A 15,404-nucleotide genomic window follows, 5' to 3' on the forward strand; every position below is an offset into this window, starting at 1 on the left:
AAATGCTCTGTCAAGGGACTTACCCCAGCAGGGACTGCGGCACTACGTGTTAAGCATACTGTTCAAGCAGCAGTGAGAGGATGGGGATAGATGATCTTTAATTCAGGATGTGCTACTGTACTGTGAACATCTTTCACATGGTGCTTGTGTACTTGTGTGTGTGTGTGGGGGGGGGGGGGTTGGGACAGCAGAGAAAAGGAGAGACAGGGAAAGGAAGAGAGGGCAAAACGGAATTGAAGAGAAGGTAGACGCAGTGCAGTAAGGGCAGATGGGCGGATCCACATTTCTTGGGCTTTACAGTTTTGCAGAGGTCCAGCCTTGCAAGTGAAGAGCATGGGGCAGGGTTGGGGGTGGGGGTGGGCAGAGCTGGAGGAACTGTGAGCCTCACAGGCCTGGACAGCCAGGAGACCACCTTCTTCCCCACCAGGGCGGGTTCCTCAAGCTGTGATACACGCCCACTGTGCAAGGCGGAGCCAGCCCTACAGGTGGCAGCGGGTGGGAGAGGGTTCCCGCCAGGCTAGGCAGTGGAGCGCCGCACAGCGCGCCTTCCCGCCTCCCAACCGCCACCTAAGCAGTTCCCGGCCGGCGCCAGCAGGCCTGCTTGGTCGATCTTCGAGTAGAGGATGCGGCGGGGCTGGAAAATGGCTCTGTCTGGGGGGCTGCGGTGCTGCCGCCGGGTACTGTCCTGGGTGCCAGTGCTCGTTATTGTCCTCGTCGTTCTCTGGTCCTACTATGCCTACGTCTTTGAACTCTGCCTGGGTAAGTGGGGCTGGGCACATAAAGTGGGGAGATTTTGCTCCAGCATAATCGTCTGCCATATCCTTCCCACTGATGTTCCCAGTACACTCAGCCCTGACTCTGTGGGCTTTCCTTTCGCGCCTGGAAGAAAAAAAAAAAAAAAAAAAAACACCTCCCAGTTTCCAACCTTGGGCTTCTCACACTATTTCCCTTGCGCCGTCCCAGGAGGGTCCCACCACATTGCTCTCGCTTCTCCTCTGGGTTTTCTTATTTCTTTGAGGTATCCTCGATAATTTCCTGGCTCTTCCTACTAAACTCCACCCCCACCCCGCCTGATACAAGGTAACCACCTAGGCTGAGCCCAACCAACCAGTTGAGGAAGCACCATACCCCGTGTCCTTAAAGTGTCTGCTCCAACAAAGCATCCAACTAAGAGCCCACCATTTTCCCCGCCTACTAGGATTTCTACCATACTGGGGAATTCCTTACTAGGAATAAAATAATAATAATAATAATTCCTGTACCCTCATATTAGCTTACCTTTTCTCCACACTAAGATCTATACTTTCTGCAGTTCTCACACACAGGGTGACATTGTTTTCACATCTCCACCCACTTAGAATTCTCCCACATCAGAACGTTCTATCTCACTTTTCACACATTCTGTTCCATCTCACTTTTTACACAGTGATAAGCCCTCCATCCTTTCCTTGAGATCCAGGAGTGTGAGTGTGTGTGTGTGTGTGTGTGTGTGCATGCACAAGCCGCACACACATGGGGCATGAGTGGAAGAGGGAGGGAGGGAGGAAGAAAGGGAGGGACGGAGAGAGAGAGAGGGAGGCTTCATATATTCTTTCTTATGACTCTCACGTTTCACACAATGAGAGTAAGCCTTCCCCTTTCTTTCCCTGCAGGCTTTCCTCCTTTTCAGAACTCTTGCAGTGGTGTGGGGGTTCTATACAACACTCTTTTCATATTAGAAGTCCTAATTGTACCACACTGGAGTGCCCTCCAGCCTCTTCCTTTTCCACTTTGTAAAGCATTCAACTTCTTCCCATTACAGGACCCACACGATTTCTGACACATCACACTAGTGACCCTGCTTTGTCATATTATGATCATGTCTCACCCACTGTAATCTCATACTAGAATGTTCTCTTTACACTTCAAAGAGTTCCCACAATCTTTCCCATATCCCTTTTTCTAATCCTGATTTATCCCTGGTATCTTTTCTGAGAAACACTCTCCAACCCTTCCAGTCTTTTCCCACTGTTCCACATTCTGTCACTATCTATCTCTGGTGCTCATCATTGCTTCCTCTAGGAGTGCACTTACCCCCTGCTTTCTCAAGGCTGGGAAATTCAGTTCTTTCTTGTTGAAGTTTGTAATGCTTTCTCTCCTTTTCAATAAGAATGCCATTTCTAGCTTATTTCTTCTTAAGCCACCTCTTTAATGATGCTGGTCTTTTCTTATGCCCTGTCCTGTCACAGGAATCACTGTAGTCTCTCCTTATTTACAGCCTGATTCACACTGTATATCCTGTGCTTTCAAACTCATAATTTACAGTATTTCACAACACAAAACCCAAGACTTTTCCTTTTATTTATCCCCCACTTATATTTCCTTGCCTTCAGTCCTCTCTCTATTATATGTGACCTTCTAACACTCTCATAAACTCAAATTCGTTTTCGTGATATATCCTGTCACCTCTCAACAGAAATTTCTCATGAGCCATTGAAGAATTCCCAGATCTTTGTGAGAGCCCACTAATACCTATTATCATTACAGTGCTTGCCAGTATATTAGCAGGACCCTTACACTTGTGACCTGTAATCTCCCTATTATAATTCATATTTGTTCTATCAGACATTCCCTCAAATCTGTCTTCCATTTTTGTATTTCATTTATTTCCTCATATCATCACTTCTTGCCTTAAATATTTAAGTTGGCGTGCTACTTTTCAGCCCCAGGACCAAACTAGACTTATAGCCACCATCTCTTACATATTTGAGAAGGAAACTATACTCTACCCCTACACAAATTTGGGTGAAGTAAAGTGACCCTGTTTTTCTGATATAAGAATGACATTTAGTCAACTCTATACATCAAGGTTTGACCTTCTTAATGATGTTATGGAAATTACAGAAAAGGTTTTTAACAATAAGTTTTGTTTGTTGCCTTCATGGATAGACATTTAGGCTTTTTTCCTTTACTTCATCTCAGTCTGGTATTAAGGTGCATTAATTAGTCTACACTACTACTGGAAAGTTTCCCTGTTCTCAGATCTTATCACTTTGGCTTTTTGAATGATTAACTAAGGGGTCAAAAGTTCAGCTCCATTGTCCTGGTATGTACATTGCTACTAGGAACAATGGTCCATCATAAACATGATCAAACCTATGTTTAAAGTCCTTTAATGCTGAGTTACTTGAGATCAACAGGAAATCACGTCAAAAAGCAGTGATGATGATAGTTAATTATTACATATGATTTACTTCATGCCAGAAAACAGTACTCACTACTACAGCTATATTAACAGTCTATATATCACCTCATTTAATCCTCACAGCTATATAGGGTAGGTTCCATTATTATGCCCACTGTGTGGATACCTAAACTGAGTCAACCAGAATTAGTGCAAATAGGCAGGTATAGTGGTACACACTTCTTGTTCCAGTACTTGTTTAGTAGAGGCAAGAGAATCAGGAGTCCAAGGCCTAAGGTTGAAGCTAGGCTGGGCTACATAAAACCCTGTCTTGCACCCGACCCCACAAGAAAAAAAAAAAAAAACAGTGCATATAACTAGTTTTCTTTAAGCATGTCATACTAAAAGCTGCTGGAAAGCTTAGGGTTTCTTTTGCCTTACTAAACACACTGTCACAGAACTTGTCGTAAGCAAGGCTTTATTTCTAAGTGATTAAGCACACACATACAGGCACAGACACATGCATACAGAACAGTATTGACCTTTGGAGGTACATACTGTCATTATGCCCAGTTTGAACACAAGTAAACTGAGGAATGGACTGGTTACATAGTCTACCTGAGATTATAGAGCTAGTAAATTGTTGAACTTGGATGGCAACACAGACTGTATGGCCCCTCCGTCAATGCTATTATAATATTCTCAACTAGCACAGAGGTCAAAACTTGTGACCCACAAGCTCAGGATAACCTGAAAATGTATTTTATTTGGATTGGACAGTGTTTTTTTTTTTTTTTTTTAATTTTTTGGTATCAGCATTATTTAAGCTAAGCTAAGCAACTAAAGTTACATATATCTGTACTCTCAAAAACTGAGAATCTGAGACAGGGTGATCACTTGAGCCTTGGGGTTCAAAACAAGTCAATAAAATGTAAGCAGTATAGTCTCAGTAAAATGAGCAATAGTTGACCTCTGTTTCTGGCTACAACATTCTATGAGGCCATCTTCACTTTGAAATCTTAAATGTTTTCTAAAGTTTTGTGTGCTTGTGTGTGTGTGTGTCATGTTTGGAAGGGTTGTTATGCCTAAGTCTTGAAGACCACAAAGACCACCAAGGAGCTGATTCTGATGCAAACATAGTAGGGTCTTTTATTACAATCTCGAGCTTGGGCCCACACTATCACTGATGTAGCGGTTCTTGAGTGCAGAGCCCCAAGCTCAGGGAGAGAGAGTTTTTTATTTAGGGTTACAGCAAGGTTTAGGGAATTCCAGCTTGGCAGTTTTATGACTGGTTGACATTTAGCAAATATCAGGTATCCAGAGGGCCAAAATGTAATTGTTTTACTCATTCTATTGCAAAAAACACCTGAGTAAACTTCAGTTATTCCCTGATTAGCTGTCGCTAGGGGTGATGGTTAAATATTACCAGAGGTGAGTTGTCAAAGCATATTTTTGTGGGTTTTTCTCCTTTTTGAAACTGGTGTTTATGCCTAGGTCATTTAACCTTAAGACGAAGTTTATTTTTTAGAAATGGGGTTACACAGGCCTCACACTCCCCCACTTCTCATGGTCATGTGAAGGCCCAATCATGGGTCTTCCAGATATGATCCCTTGGTGTCCTCCAGATTTACCCTTCCATAGTGGGATCTGAGTACCATTAACTGTATCACTCCCGAGGGTGCCTTTAAAAAAGCTACCATGTATTTTAAAATGCAAGGCCCAAAAGAAAAAGGAAAATCAAGATGAGTAGGGGTCCCTGCAGGGTGGATATAAGGGTAGTAAGCCAAAGGGAATTATTATACCAGGATTCAAACCATCCTCTAAAATCCTCTCTCTTTCCTGAGTCTCTCTAGACTTTCTCTTACTCTTGCTAAGGATTCCCTAATCACTCCTAAGTGGTTTACATAAGAGCAAAATTCTTCTCTTAGGGCTGTCACAGCCCCCCTGCCATAAAAACAACAAATCTAAGCCTCTTTTGTTTTGTAACTTCTGCCAGGGAATCAACATTGTTTTCTAAATGGGTGATTGAGTTCTCAAAGAGTTGAATATCTTCATCAATATCTGCCTTTAAGCTGTTACAATTCTGGCTTTGTACAACCAGTGTTGCAATACCTGTTGCTGCTCAGCTAAGCCAGTCTCCAAGATAATAGCTAATGTCAGAGATAGAGGTTCCCTGTTGTATCTAGCCAGTGTACTCTGATGAGTTCCTGGACCACCTCTTTTTCGGGGTGGTAGGTAATTCATGGGACTAGTTGGACTAGCACACAGAAATATTGAGTATGCTTAACTACTGTTCCATGGACACATGGGGCCAAACATGTGGAGCATGCCAACAATACCTGTACTGAAGGCACCAGATATGTTGTTGTCTGGTCAGAGGACAATTGCAGTGTATGGTTACAGAGATGCTGGTGTAAGGATAGTACATGTCCCACACATAAACCTTTTCCTGTTGCTGACTAAAGGGTGAATCTTGCACTCTCCCTTCGTTGCTATCTGCACCCATTGGGGTTGGTGGAGAAGTTGATAGTATCATTAAGAACAATGCTTTCATAATAGGGAGGCTTTGAATTATAGCAGAACCAGCAGGGCTTTGTAAGGACTGGTCTGGAGTTGTTAATTGTTTGGTATGTACTAAGCATCATTTGGATTTCTGTCTGTTTTGGTGGGGCCTAAGCAGAGAGGTATTACAATGCTATTAGGGTGAAGAATCAATTGGGGCCTAACAGTAGTGGTTCTGGTGGGGGCCAACTTTTAGTTATGTCAATTGGCATTATAAGAACCCATTTCCTTATGCCAAGGATCCCCTTTTGACTTAGCATTTCAGCCTGTTAGGTAGAATAATGGCCGACAAATTTCTCTTCTTCTGTAACTTTCTTCACACTGACATTAGTATGAAGATATTGGGGGCCCAGGAATGATGAAAGGCTAGTCAAAAGCTGGGCAAAGGGGTACTTATCAAAACCATCTAACTAGAGATCCAGTTGAAGAGACAAGGAATCATCGCATCGCCTGGACTGGTTCACTTCAGCTTTCAGCAAGTTCAGATCTTAGCTTGCAATGCAATCCATAGCTGATCCCTGAGTGGAGTCTGCCAGCCTGGTGAAAATCTGCTGACACAAAGTTAGATTAGAGACATAAGTTCAAGTTTGTCTAGTCATTAGGGAAAGTGAGAAATCCCAAGACCAAGGGAAAAAAATCCCATTTCAAAATCAGGAGGGTGTGCTCTTCTGGGGTCCGTTTGAGCTTTGGCAGATCCAAGTCTTGTGACTTTTTGATTTCCTGAAGTTCATATGAATTTTAGTTTACAAAAAGAAGTATATTAATATCACCATTGTATTGAGATCCATACTTTAGAAAAAGCAGTTAACAGGTGTCTGCAAGACAGCAGGAGTAGATTCATGCTAATTAAGACCTAGTAAAAGCTACAGCTTAGGGTTAAAAAGCATGAGTATTTTCTTCTCTAAGATATACACATTGGACAGAGAAGTTTTAGCATAATTAGAAGCACAAGACAACCAAAAGGAAATTAATATCTGGAACTTGTGACTGAATAATAAGCAGTCAGTGTTCCATCAGCTTATCAGAACTCTATTGATCAAAGTCAAAACTCTGAACCTTTGAAATCTTATAACAACGTAAGCAAAACAATAGCATGGAAGGGGAAGAGAAATCTGAAATATCTCCCAGTTTTAATATGCAGCCTTAAATTACTTTCTTATATCATTACAACTTGCATTCACTTACCTTAAAACACCTTAGACCCATAAACACTTTATAACTTGCATTTACCACCCTTAAAATACTTTCCTAGACCTTCAATTTTTTTTAGATCCTCATAACTTAAACTTTTATATCCTCAGGACTTCCATAAACTTTACATCTTTCTATCCAGTTATTCAACATAAGACACAGGCAGTTAACATGAAGCCTGTGAGCAAGGCAAACCTGTTTGCCTTTTAAAATGAGAGATCTAGTGCTTAGTAGTTCTAACTAGCTAATGAATTGACTAATGAAGTAACAGTGGATCTCATTGTCTGCTATTTAGCTGCAAAGCTACCATTACCTTAGCTTAGTCATCAATGTGATCGGAGACCTGAGAAGGATAAATTATAAGCTAAATATATTTAGGTAACAATCAAAATGACAGAGATGACTAGTCAGTCCACCACCTAGGCAGTTGTTCCTGGCTCCCATGCTTTCGTGGCACAACAAGCAGAGGCAGGCCAGCCATCAGGCCCAGACGATGAGAGACTGCTTCTGTGCAAAAGAAGAACATGAGAGACTGGCTTTACATTGTTTTCAGAAACTTGAAACAATGACTCTGCAGGTGTCCACAGTTTTGTCCACAGTTTAGGCTGAGACCTAGAGGTGGATCAGTTGGGGCATTCTTGCCCAATGGTTAGCATATCACAATCCAGAATTGAAGTCCTCTGTCGTTGTGCCCAAATTTTCTTGGAGACCTTAGGGAGCTACTGCTAGGATTTTGAGACTCTCTGTCATAATAAGGTTACACATGTTAAAATGCCATATCCCACAGATTTCTGACAAGCTTGAGGGCCAGCATATGAGTTACTCTTTGTCTCTCTTAGTTATCTGCTCTAAATTGCATTCTGTAAAACAGAATGTTATAATCTCTAATTCTGGCACATTCCTTAGTTAAGTGTTTTAGGACCATATCTATTTCAAGTAGATCTACAAACTTTGTAGTTACCCATCCTAGGATTAACCTTGGAAACTTAAACAAGAGACTAGGTAAAGCTCAAACTTGTAACCAACTGCAATCTTTAGCATAACTTTAAATATATTTCTGAACTAAAATCAAAGCAAAACATTCAGTCAGAGATACAGTTCACACAGGGACTGACAAATCTTGCTGATCCTACCATAGTGCATTATAAAGACTGAAGAGCAAACGTTTAAGGGACAGAAGTTGCACTTAGTGCTAAACAGGGAGGTGAACATAGTTGGCAGCCCTCAACAAGATGGAAGTGTACCATGACTCTCCCACAACCAAGATGGTTGCCAGTCATGTGACTGCCCTTAGTTGAGATGGCAGTAAAACCATGGCCTCACCCTCTTTATCTCTGAACCAATATAGTAGCCAGTCACATGTTGTGACAGGTCGTGGTGGGCAATTTAAAACATAGCCCATTAGGTATTGCTGCTGTTTTGCCACCTCCCTTGGTATAGCACTGTGGAGCATTTACAGTTTCCCATAACCACATTCTAACATTGTAATCAAATAAGTTTTAGAACCAACTACATGATAGAACATTATAGAACAATTTTAAAACTGTACTTGAACTATTCTGGCCATACCAAACCTATCAGCCAGAAAGAAACAGCATTAATCTATTCATTCAGAAACTGGCAGCCAGGCACAAACTTCAAATCTGAATAGACCTTCAGAAACCAGGGTTGAATCACACAGTATGCCTCAAAAATACAACCCCGAATTTCATATATATATATACACACACACACATTCCACAAAGATATTATTACAAAATACCTGATAAACTTTAAAATGTTTCATAGCCTTAAACACATTTTTTTTTAAAAAAAAAAAAATCTGTTTTGCAATATCAAATAAAGTACCCTTTTTAGGAGCGAAGTCACAATTTTCATAACCATAATTTTAAAAGCCCAAGCCAAATTTTACCAGTGTAAACAGTTCAATCTCTAAAATCAATACTAATTTAAAATGAGACTTGTCTTCTTAGTCTAAAAGGAGCTAGGATGATAAACAGAATTACAGCTAAGAGGTTCTGTAATTTTTTCCCTATGCCACAGCAAGTGGCAATTTCAAGAAGACAGAGTCACATCACATGGCAGACCACATAGTTGATGTTTAAAAACATCTGTGTTTCTGTAGATGTTACAAACACACACACACACACACACACATCACCCACATATACATGTTCTAAAGAGTTTGAATTTAAACTTTAAACATATCCAATAACTGTTACTCTATAACCAAGACATACAGAGCGTATTAACCATTTGAGAGCAGTCAAAAGTAAACATGTAATGGCCATACATACGTTTAAAATAGACAGACAAAACTTTCCTTACTTCATCCAGCTGTAATTTCAAGCACGTTGTTACCTGTTGAATCTACAAAGGGGTTTGGGACCTGCTAACAGTGTTGCCTGGCTTGCCACACTATGCAGCCACCTCTTAGCCTCTGACCTCTCATGCTGACCCTGGGAAGAGATACGGGCACCACAATGGTGGAATTTGGCCACTACCATTGCCCCTCTCTGAGGCCGGGACAGCAGCCAAGCTCTGCCAGACCAGAGGCCACAGCAGCGGCAGAGGCGCCACGCCCGGGGCTCCACATACTGTAGCCATCCCTTGGTGTCTCCTCACCACTGCCACCACCAAGAGCCTGTGGAGCATGGCTCGAGACTTCCTGAAATGGGCAAGAATTAAGTCTAGGGGGTTAGAAGGAATCTGTCCCATGGAGTCAGTCTCGGTCACACACACATACACACATACACACACACACACACACACACACACACACACACACACACAAAGGCAATGACACACAAGACAGTCAACCAGAAAGACACACACAGAGCCAGACAACAGATCCAACCTCTCCTGCAGCAGAGAAACCAAAAGTAGGACAACAGGAAATTGCGGCACTACACACCTTGGCTGTTGTAAAGTCCAAGTGACATCTCTAATGAGGGGTTTTAGGGACTGAGAAGCAGTGCTCAAGATCTGGTGAGGAAGAGTCTGGGATAAACAAACATAAAAGTCAGATGTTCAGCCAGTGATTCGGGGAGACAGACCTTCCACCTTAGAACATGGCCAAGTTCATTTGTAACTTCCTGGAGAAGACTCCGGGGCTGGTGACCTCTGCCATGACTTTACTCAAAGTCTTGATTGGCCTTATTTTGCTAATACTTCAAGGTTGAGCTTTTTCCTCCAACCCCTGCTGGAATCCCCACAGCTATTCTGAACCTGAAAAATAATTAAAATTGCTAAAACTGGTAGCTTGAAAAAGCTTACAATTAAGGAAGCTGTGCAGAATGGTTTGGTGGCCACTGAGATGTGGTGTGATTTTAAACAGGAGAGATCATGGGCAAACATGGCATCATTGACTATGATGTTTGAAGATCAAGCTTTAACATCTGATTTTGAGTTCTTACTTGAGTGTTCTTGGACCCTGTGTAATGAGACTGTTATCTGAATAAAATGCTAGCTGTTGAATAGCAGTGTTTTCTCTGTCAACAAAACGAAACAAAACAAAACATAAAAGGCTGAGGGATTCGGGAGAAGCCTGTGCCTACTGATAGCAAAAGGTTTCCAGGTCATAAACTACATTCTTTCCCAGCATTCTGGGTGGAAAACAGGTAAACATCTTCCTTTCCTGGTTTCCCTAGTGCTTATCTCTGTGCACAAGGACCTTGTACCCTCTACAGTTAAGTAGAGATTTCATGATGCCTGGGGTAAAAAAATATATTTGGAAAAAGTATAATGTCCAGTCTTTACAAATTGCCCTTGTGTTGGAATTTCCTCTAATCATCATGAACTAGGCTATTTATAACTGTTAAGCTCCCTCTTCCTGTTTTTTAATTCCTAAGTCCAACTAGAAGTAAAAGCTTGGAGTTTTGCAGAGCTTTTTTGAACAGGCATAGAGTTTTGAATGTCTGCATGCCCTTCTCAGTTCTGTAATACACATAGCAACACTTTAAATCCTCATCCCACCACCTCTCTGCTTTGTCAACCTTTGTGAATAGGCATTAGAAAGACACAAGTCTATGGGTGAGAGAGGATTACTTGTCAGTACTGGAATTAAACAATGTGTATACAGATGAATGAGTGAGAGCAGGGAGTTCTCCAGATTGAGCACAGCCAGCTTTAAGTAACTGAAGGACTCATACTATGTGATGATATTAGTTTATAAGACTCACACGCAGAAGGCAGAAGTAGAATATGGGTAAAAAGATGCAGACTAATAGTGTAGTTATAATAATGAGGAAGATGAGGAAGAGAATGAGGAAGAGCAGCAGCAGCAGCAAGGTGAGAATGGCCACCAGTCTAGGGATGGCATGAGCTCTGCATTACAAACACTTGAAAATGTGATAGAAGAGAAGGCATTCATATATAAGTGACAAGGAACTTGATTTTAAAAGCATTTTTACACATAAAATTCTGTAAGGAGCCAATCAATATAAGGGAAAATATTTTCTTGCAGTTTTCAGTTGGAATTTATAAACTTCTGAGGGGGAAATACCATATTTTAAAAGATCATGGCACTTGCCCAGTTTCGTTTTTTTTTTCTTTTATTTTACCATTGTCTTTTGCAATGGTAAAAATATCCAAGTCATATTTTGCAATGGTAAAATATCCAAGTCATATTTGAAATAAAATTGTTGTAAGAGTCATCTGAAACTTTTGCAAAATGAACCTCTTATCAGTAATCTCTGGGTAAATGCACAGTTGGCCAATTCTATGATGAACTTGTCATGTATGGTTATAGAATGATGTGGTTAGATAGGTAATTGTAACTGCTGTTTCTTCAAATTTCTATTCACTAATGGGGAAGTAAAAGACTAGAGCTGCTATTGAATATCTCCTTATATTCATTTCTCTTGCATATTTACTGATTCTTTGTAACTAGACATGAAGACAAATTTGGAAAAGTGAAGTATGTGAAGCTGAATGGGATAACCAACAAATGTAGTATAGAGAGAACATGGAAGAAATTCCATGTCATGGCTGTCAAATAGAAACACAATAATAGCAATGAATTGTAATTTTTAGTAGGGAAAAAAGCTAAAAAGTACTCAGTGAAATTAATTTTAATGATTTCTTTATTCTAATATATGAAGATATTTCCATTTCTACATATTACCCATATACAATTATTAATAAGATTTTTATATTTATTTTATGTTCTGTTTTCTTTTTTAATTTTTTAACATCTTTTATTTTTAAAATAATTTTATACATTCACTTGTATCCCAGCTGTAGCCCTCTCCCTCTTTCCCTCCCAACCCTCCCCTCCCTCCCTCATCTCCTCCCTGCCCCCTTCTGAGTCCACTAAGAGGGGTATCCTCCTCTCTTTCCGTCTGGCCCTAGATTATCAGGTATCTTCAGGATGGTTGCACTGTCCTTATCTGTGGCCTAGCAAGGCTGCTCCTCCCTCAAGGGGGGAGGGGAACCTCATGAGTTCATGTCAGAAACAATTCCTGTCCCCCTTACTAGGGAAACCACTTGGATATTGAGCTACCATGGGCTATGTCTGAGCAGGGGTTGTAGGTTATATCCATGCATGGTCCTTGGTTGGATAAACAGTCTCATAAAATACCCTTGTGCTCAGATATATTTGGACCTTGCGGGGCTTCCTGTCCCCTCTAGGATATACTAATTCCTCCTTCCTTCCTTCATATGATTCCCTACACTCTGCCAAAGGTTTGGTTATGGGTCTTAGCATCTGCTTTGATACACTGCTAGGTAGAGTCGTTCAGAGGCCTTCTGTGGTAGGCTACTGTCCTGTTACTTGTTTTCTCCTATTTCAGTTTTCAAATGTCCACCCCCTTTGTATTTCTAGATGAGGATTGATCATCTTACCCCTGGACCTCTTTCTTGTTTATCTTCTTTAGGTGTACATATTTTAGTATGTTTATCCTATCTTATAGGTCTATATAAGTGAGGATATACCATGTGTGTCCCTCTGCTTTTGGGATACCTCACTCAGGATGATCTTTTCTAGATCCCATCATTTGCCTGCAAAATTCACGATTTCCTTGTTGTTAATTGCTGAGTAGCATTCCATTGCGTAAATGTACCACAATTTCTGTATCCATTGCTCCGTTGAGGGACATCTGGGTTGTTTCCAGGTTCTGGCTTTTACGAGTAAAGCTGCTACAAACATGGTTGAGCAAATGTCCTTGTTGTGTACTTGAACATCTTTTGGATATATGCCTAGGAGTGGTATAGCTGGATCTTGAGGTAGCACTATTCCTAATTGTCTGAGAAAGCTCCAGATTGATTTCCATAGTGGTTGTACCAGTTGACATTCCCACCAGCAAAGGAGGAGGGTTCTCCTTTCTCCACAGCCTCTCCAGCATGCGTTATCTCTTGAGTTTTTGATCTTAGCCATTTTGATGGGGGTCAGGTGAAATCTCAGGGTCGTTTTGATTTGCATCTCTCTGATGGGTAGGGACGTTGAACATCTTATGTGTTTCTCTGCCATTCTATATTCTTCTACAGAGAATTCTCTGTTTTGCTCCATACCCCATTTTTAATTAGATTGCTTGATACTGCTTTTTAATTTCTTTAGTTCTTTATATATTCTGGATATTAGCCCTCTGTCAGATCCTTTCCTAGTCATAGTCTGTCGTTTTGTTCTGATGACAATATCTTTTGCTTTACAGAAGCTTTTCAGTTTCGTGAGGTCCCATTTATCGATTGTTGCTCTTAGAGCCTGTGCTGTTGGTGTTCTGTTCAGGAAATTTTCTCCTGTGCCAGTGAGTTCTAGGCTCTTCCCCACTTTTTCTTCTAACAGGTTTAGTGGTGTATCTAGTTTTATGTTGAGGTCTTTGATCCACTTGGACCTTAGTTTTATGCAGGGTGATAAGTATGGATCTATTTTCTTTTTTCTACATGTAGACATTCAGTTGGACCAGCACCATTTGTTGAAGATGCTATCTTTTTTTCCATTGAATGGTTTTGGCTTCTTTGTCGAAAATCAAGTATTCATAGGAGTTTGGGTTTATTTTTAGGCCTTCTATTCAGTTCCATTAATCCACCTTTCTGTTTACCTCAGAGTGCCTCTGAAAGACTCTAGCTAGCAGTGTATTAAAGCAGATGCGGAGACTCATAACCAGCCTTAGGCAGAGTGCAGGGAGTCATATGATAAAAAGGGGAGTTAATATGACCGGGAGAGCACAGGAGCTACACAAGGACAAAATATATCAGGGCATGGAGAACCGCTATGAGATTGTTTCTCCAACCAAGGACCATGTATGGATATAACCTAGAACCCCTGCTTGGATGTAGCCCATTGTAGCTCAGTAACCAAGTGGGTTTCCCTAGTAATGGGTACAGGAACTATTTCTGACATGAACTCAGCCACTGGCTCCTTTACCTCCCTCCCCACCCCAAGGGAGGACCAGTCTTGCTAGGCCACGGAGGAGGACATGGCGGCCAGTCCTGAAGATACCTGATAAGCTAGGGTCAGATTGAAGGGGAGGAGGACCTCCCCTAGCAGTGGCCTTGGAAAGGGGCAGGGAGGAAATGAGGGAGGGAGGGTGGGATTGGGAGGGAATGAAGGAGGGGACTATGTCTGGGATACAAAGTAAGTAACCTGTGATTAATATTAAAAAAAGAAGTAAAAAAAAAATGAGTGCCACTTTTGCACTGCATTGGGCTATCTTGTAAGCTCAGTCATTGTTGTGGTTCTCAAGTTTGGCAGCTGTGTTAGACTGTTAATGCTTTTTCTCCCTTGACAGCTTGCATAGTACCTTCTTCTACTACGAGAGCTAGCCATTAGAGATGAAGCTTCCATATCAGTACCAGCTTGATTCTTTTAAGTACTTAAACCAAAGTGTGTGGTGTCTTCAGCAATAGAGTCATACCTTCAAGCTGTGTGTGGGGGGGATGAGATCAAAGGGAATAGCAATAAGCTATAGTTTTGTGAGGGATCTCCTGGATGCCATAACCAATAAGTTGAAGGGAGGTGTCCCTTGCCTGGCACTAGGGTTTTTTGTTAGATACACTGTGGTTTCTAGGAAAGCATTATTCCATGTAGGATAACTCCATTCCAAAAAGTTACATACATATATATCACATATAATACATTCTAAGTAAGCTTATAAAACAATGTGTTTCCCTATGGCTTAAAAAAAAAACATCCTTAGTGGTCTTTATTTCCTTTTCCTCCTTCTCCCTCTGTATTACCCTTCCTTACCCAACTCAGTTAAGCGCCCCCCCTCCATTTTCCCCATTCACCTTTCATAACACCTCTGCTCTACCCTCCCTTTCTTTTGTACTCTCCTCCCTTCCTCAATGGTCTTTTCTACTCTCCTCTCTTTTATTACTCGAGTTTTATATGCAACTCTGAAGATTCAGAGCTAGAAACCAGAATTAAAAGAGAACATGCAGTGTTTGTCTCTCTGCTTCTGAGTTTCCTTATTCAGTATAATATTTTCCAGTTCCATCCATTTGCCTGTAAAAGTCATGATATTTTTTCTTTTCAGCTGAATAGAATTCT

General features: G+C 41.2%; 1 protein-coding gene and 1 pseudogene across 1 annotated transcript in view; both read left to right on the forward strand.

Moving 5' to 3' along the window:
- Positions 1 to 383: 383 nt before the first annotated feature.
- Positions 384 to 15,404, forward strand: part of Zdhhc15 (zinc finger DHHC-type palmitoyltransferase 15) — a 138,084-nt gene continuing 123,063 nt past the window's right edge. Inside the window, exon 1 of the mRNA XM_060375733.1 lies at positions 384 to 759. Coding sequence (XP_060231716.1) covers positions 624 to 759 — 136 coding nt within the window. The 5' untranslated portion in view covers positions 384 to 623. The remainder of the gene's footprint in view (positions 760 to 15,404) is intronic.
- On the forward strand, positions 9,988 to 10,297 carry LOC110541333 (ATP synthase subunit g, mitochondrial-like; annotated as a pseudogene).

This window comes from Meriones unguiculatus, chromosome X (assembly GCF_030254825.1).
Source record: "Meriones unguiculatus strain TT.TT164.6M chromosome X, Bangor_MerUng_6.1, whole genome shotgun sequence".
In the NCBI taxonomy this organism is placed as follows: domain Eukaryota; kingdom Metazoa; phylum Chordata; class Mammalia; order Rodentia; family Muridae; genus Meriones; species Meriones unguiculatus.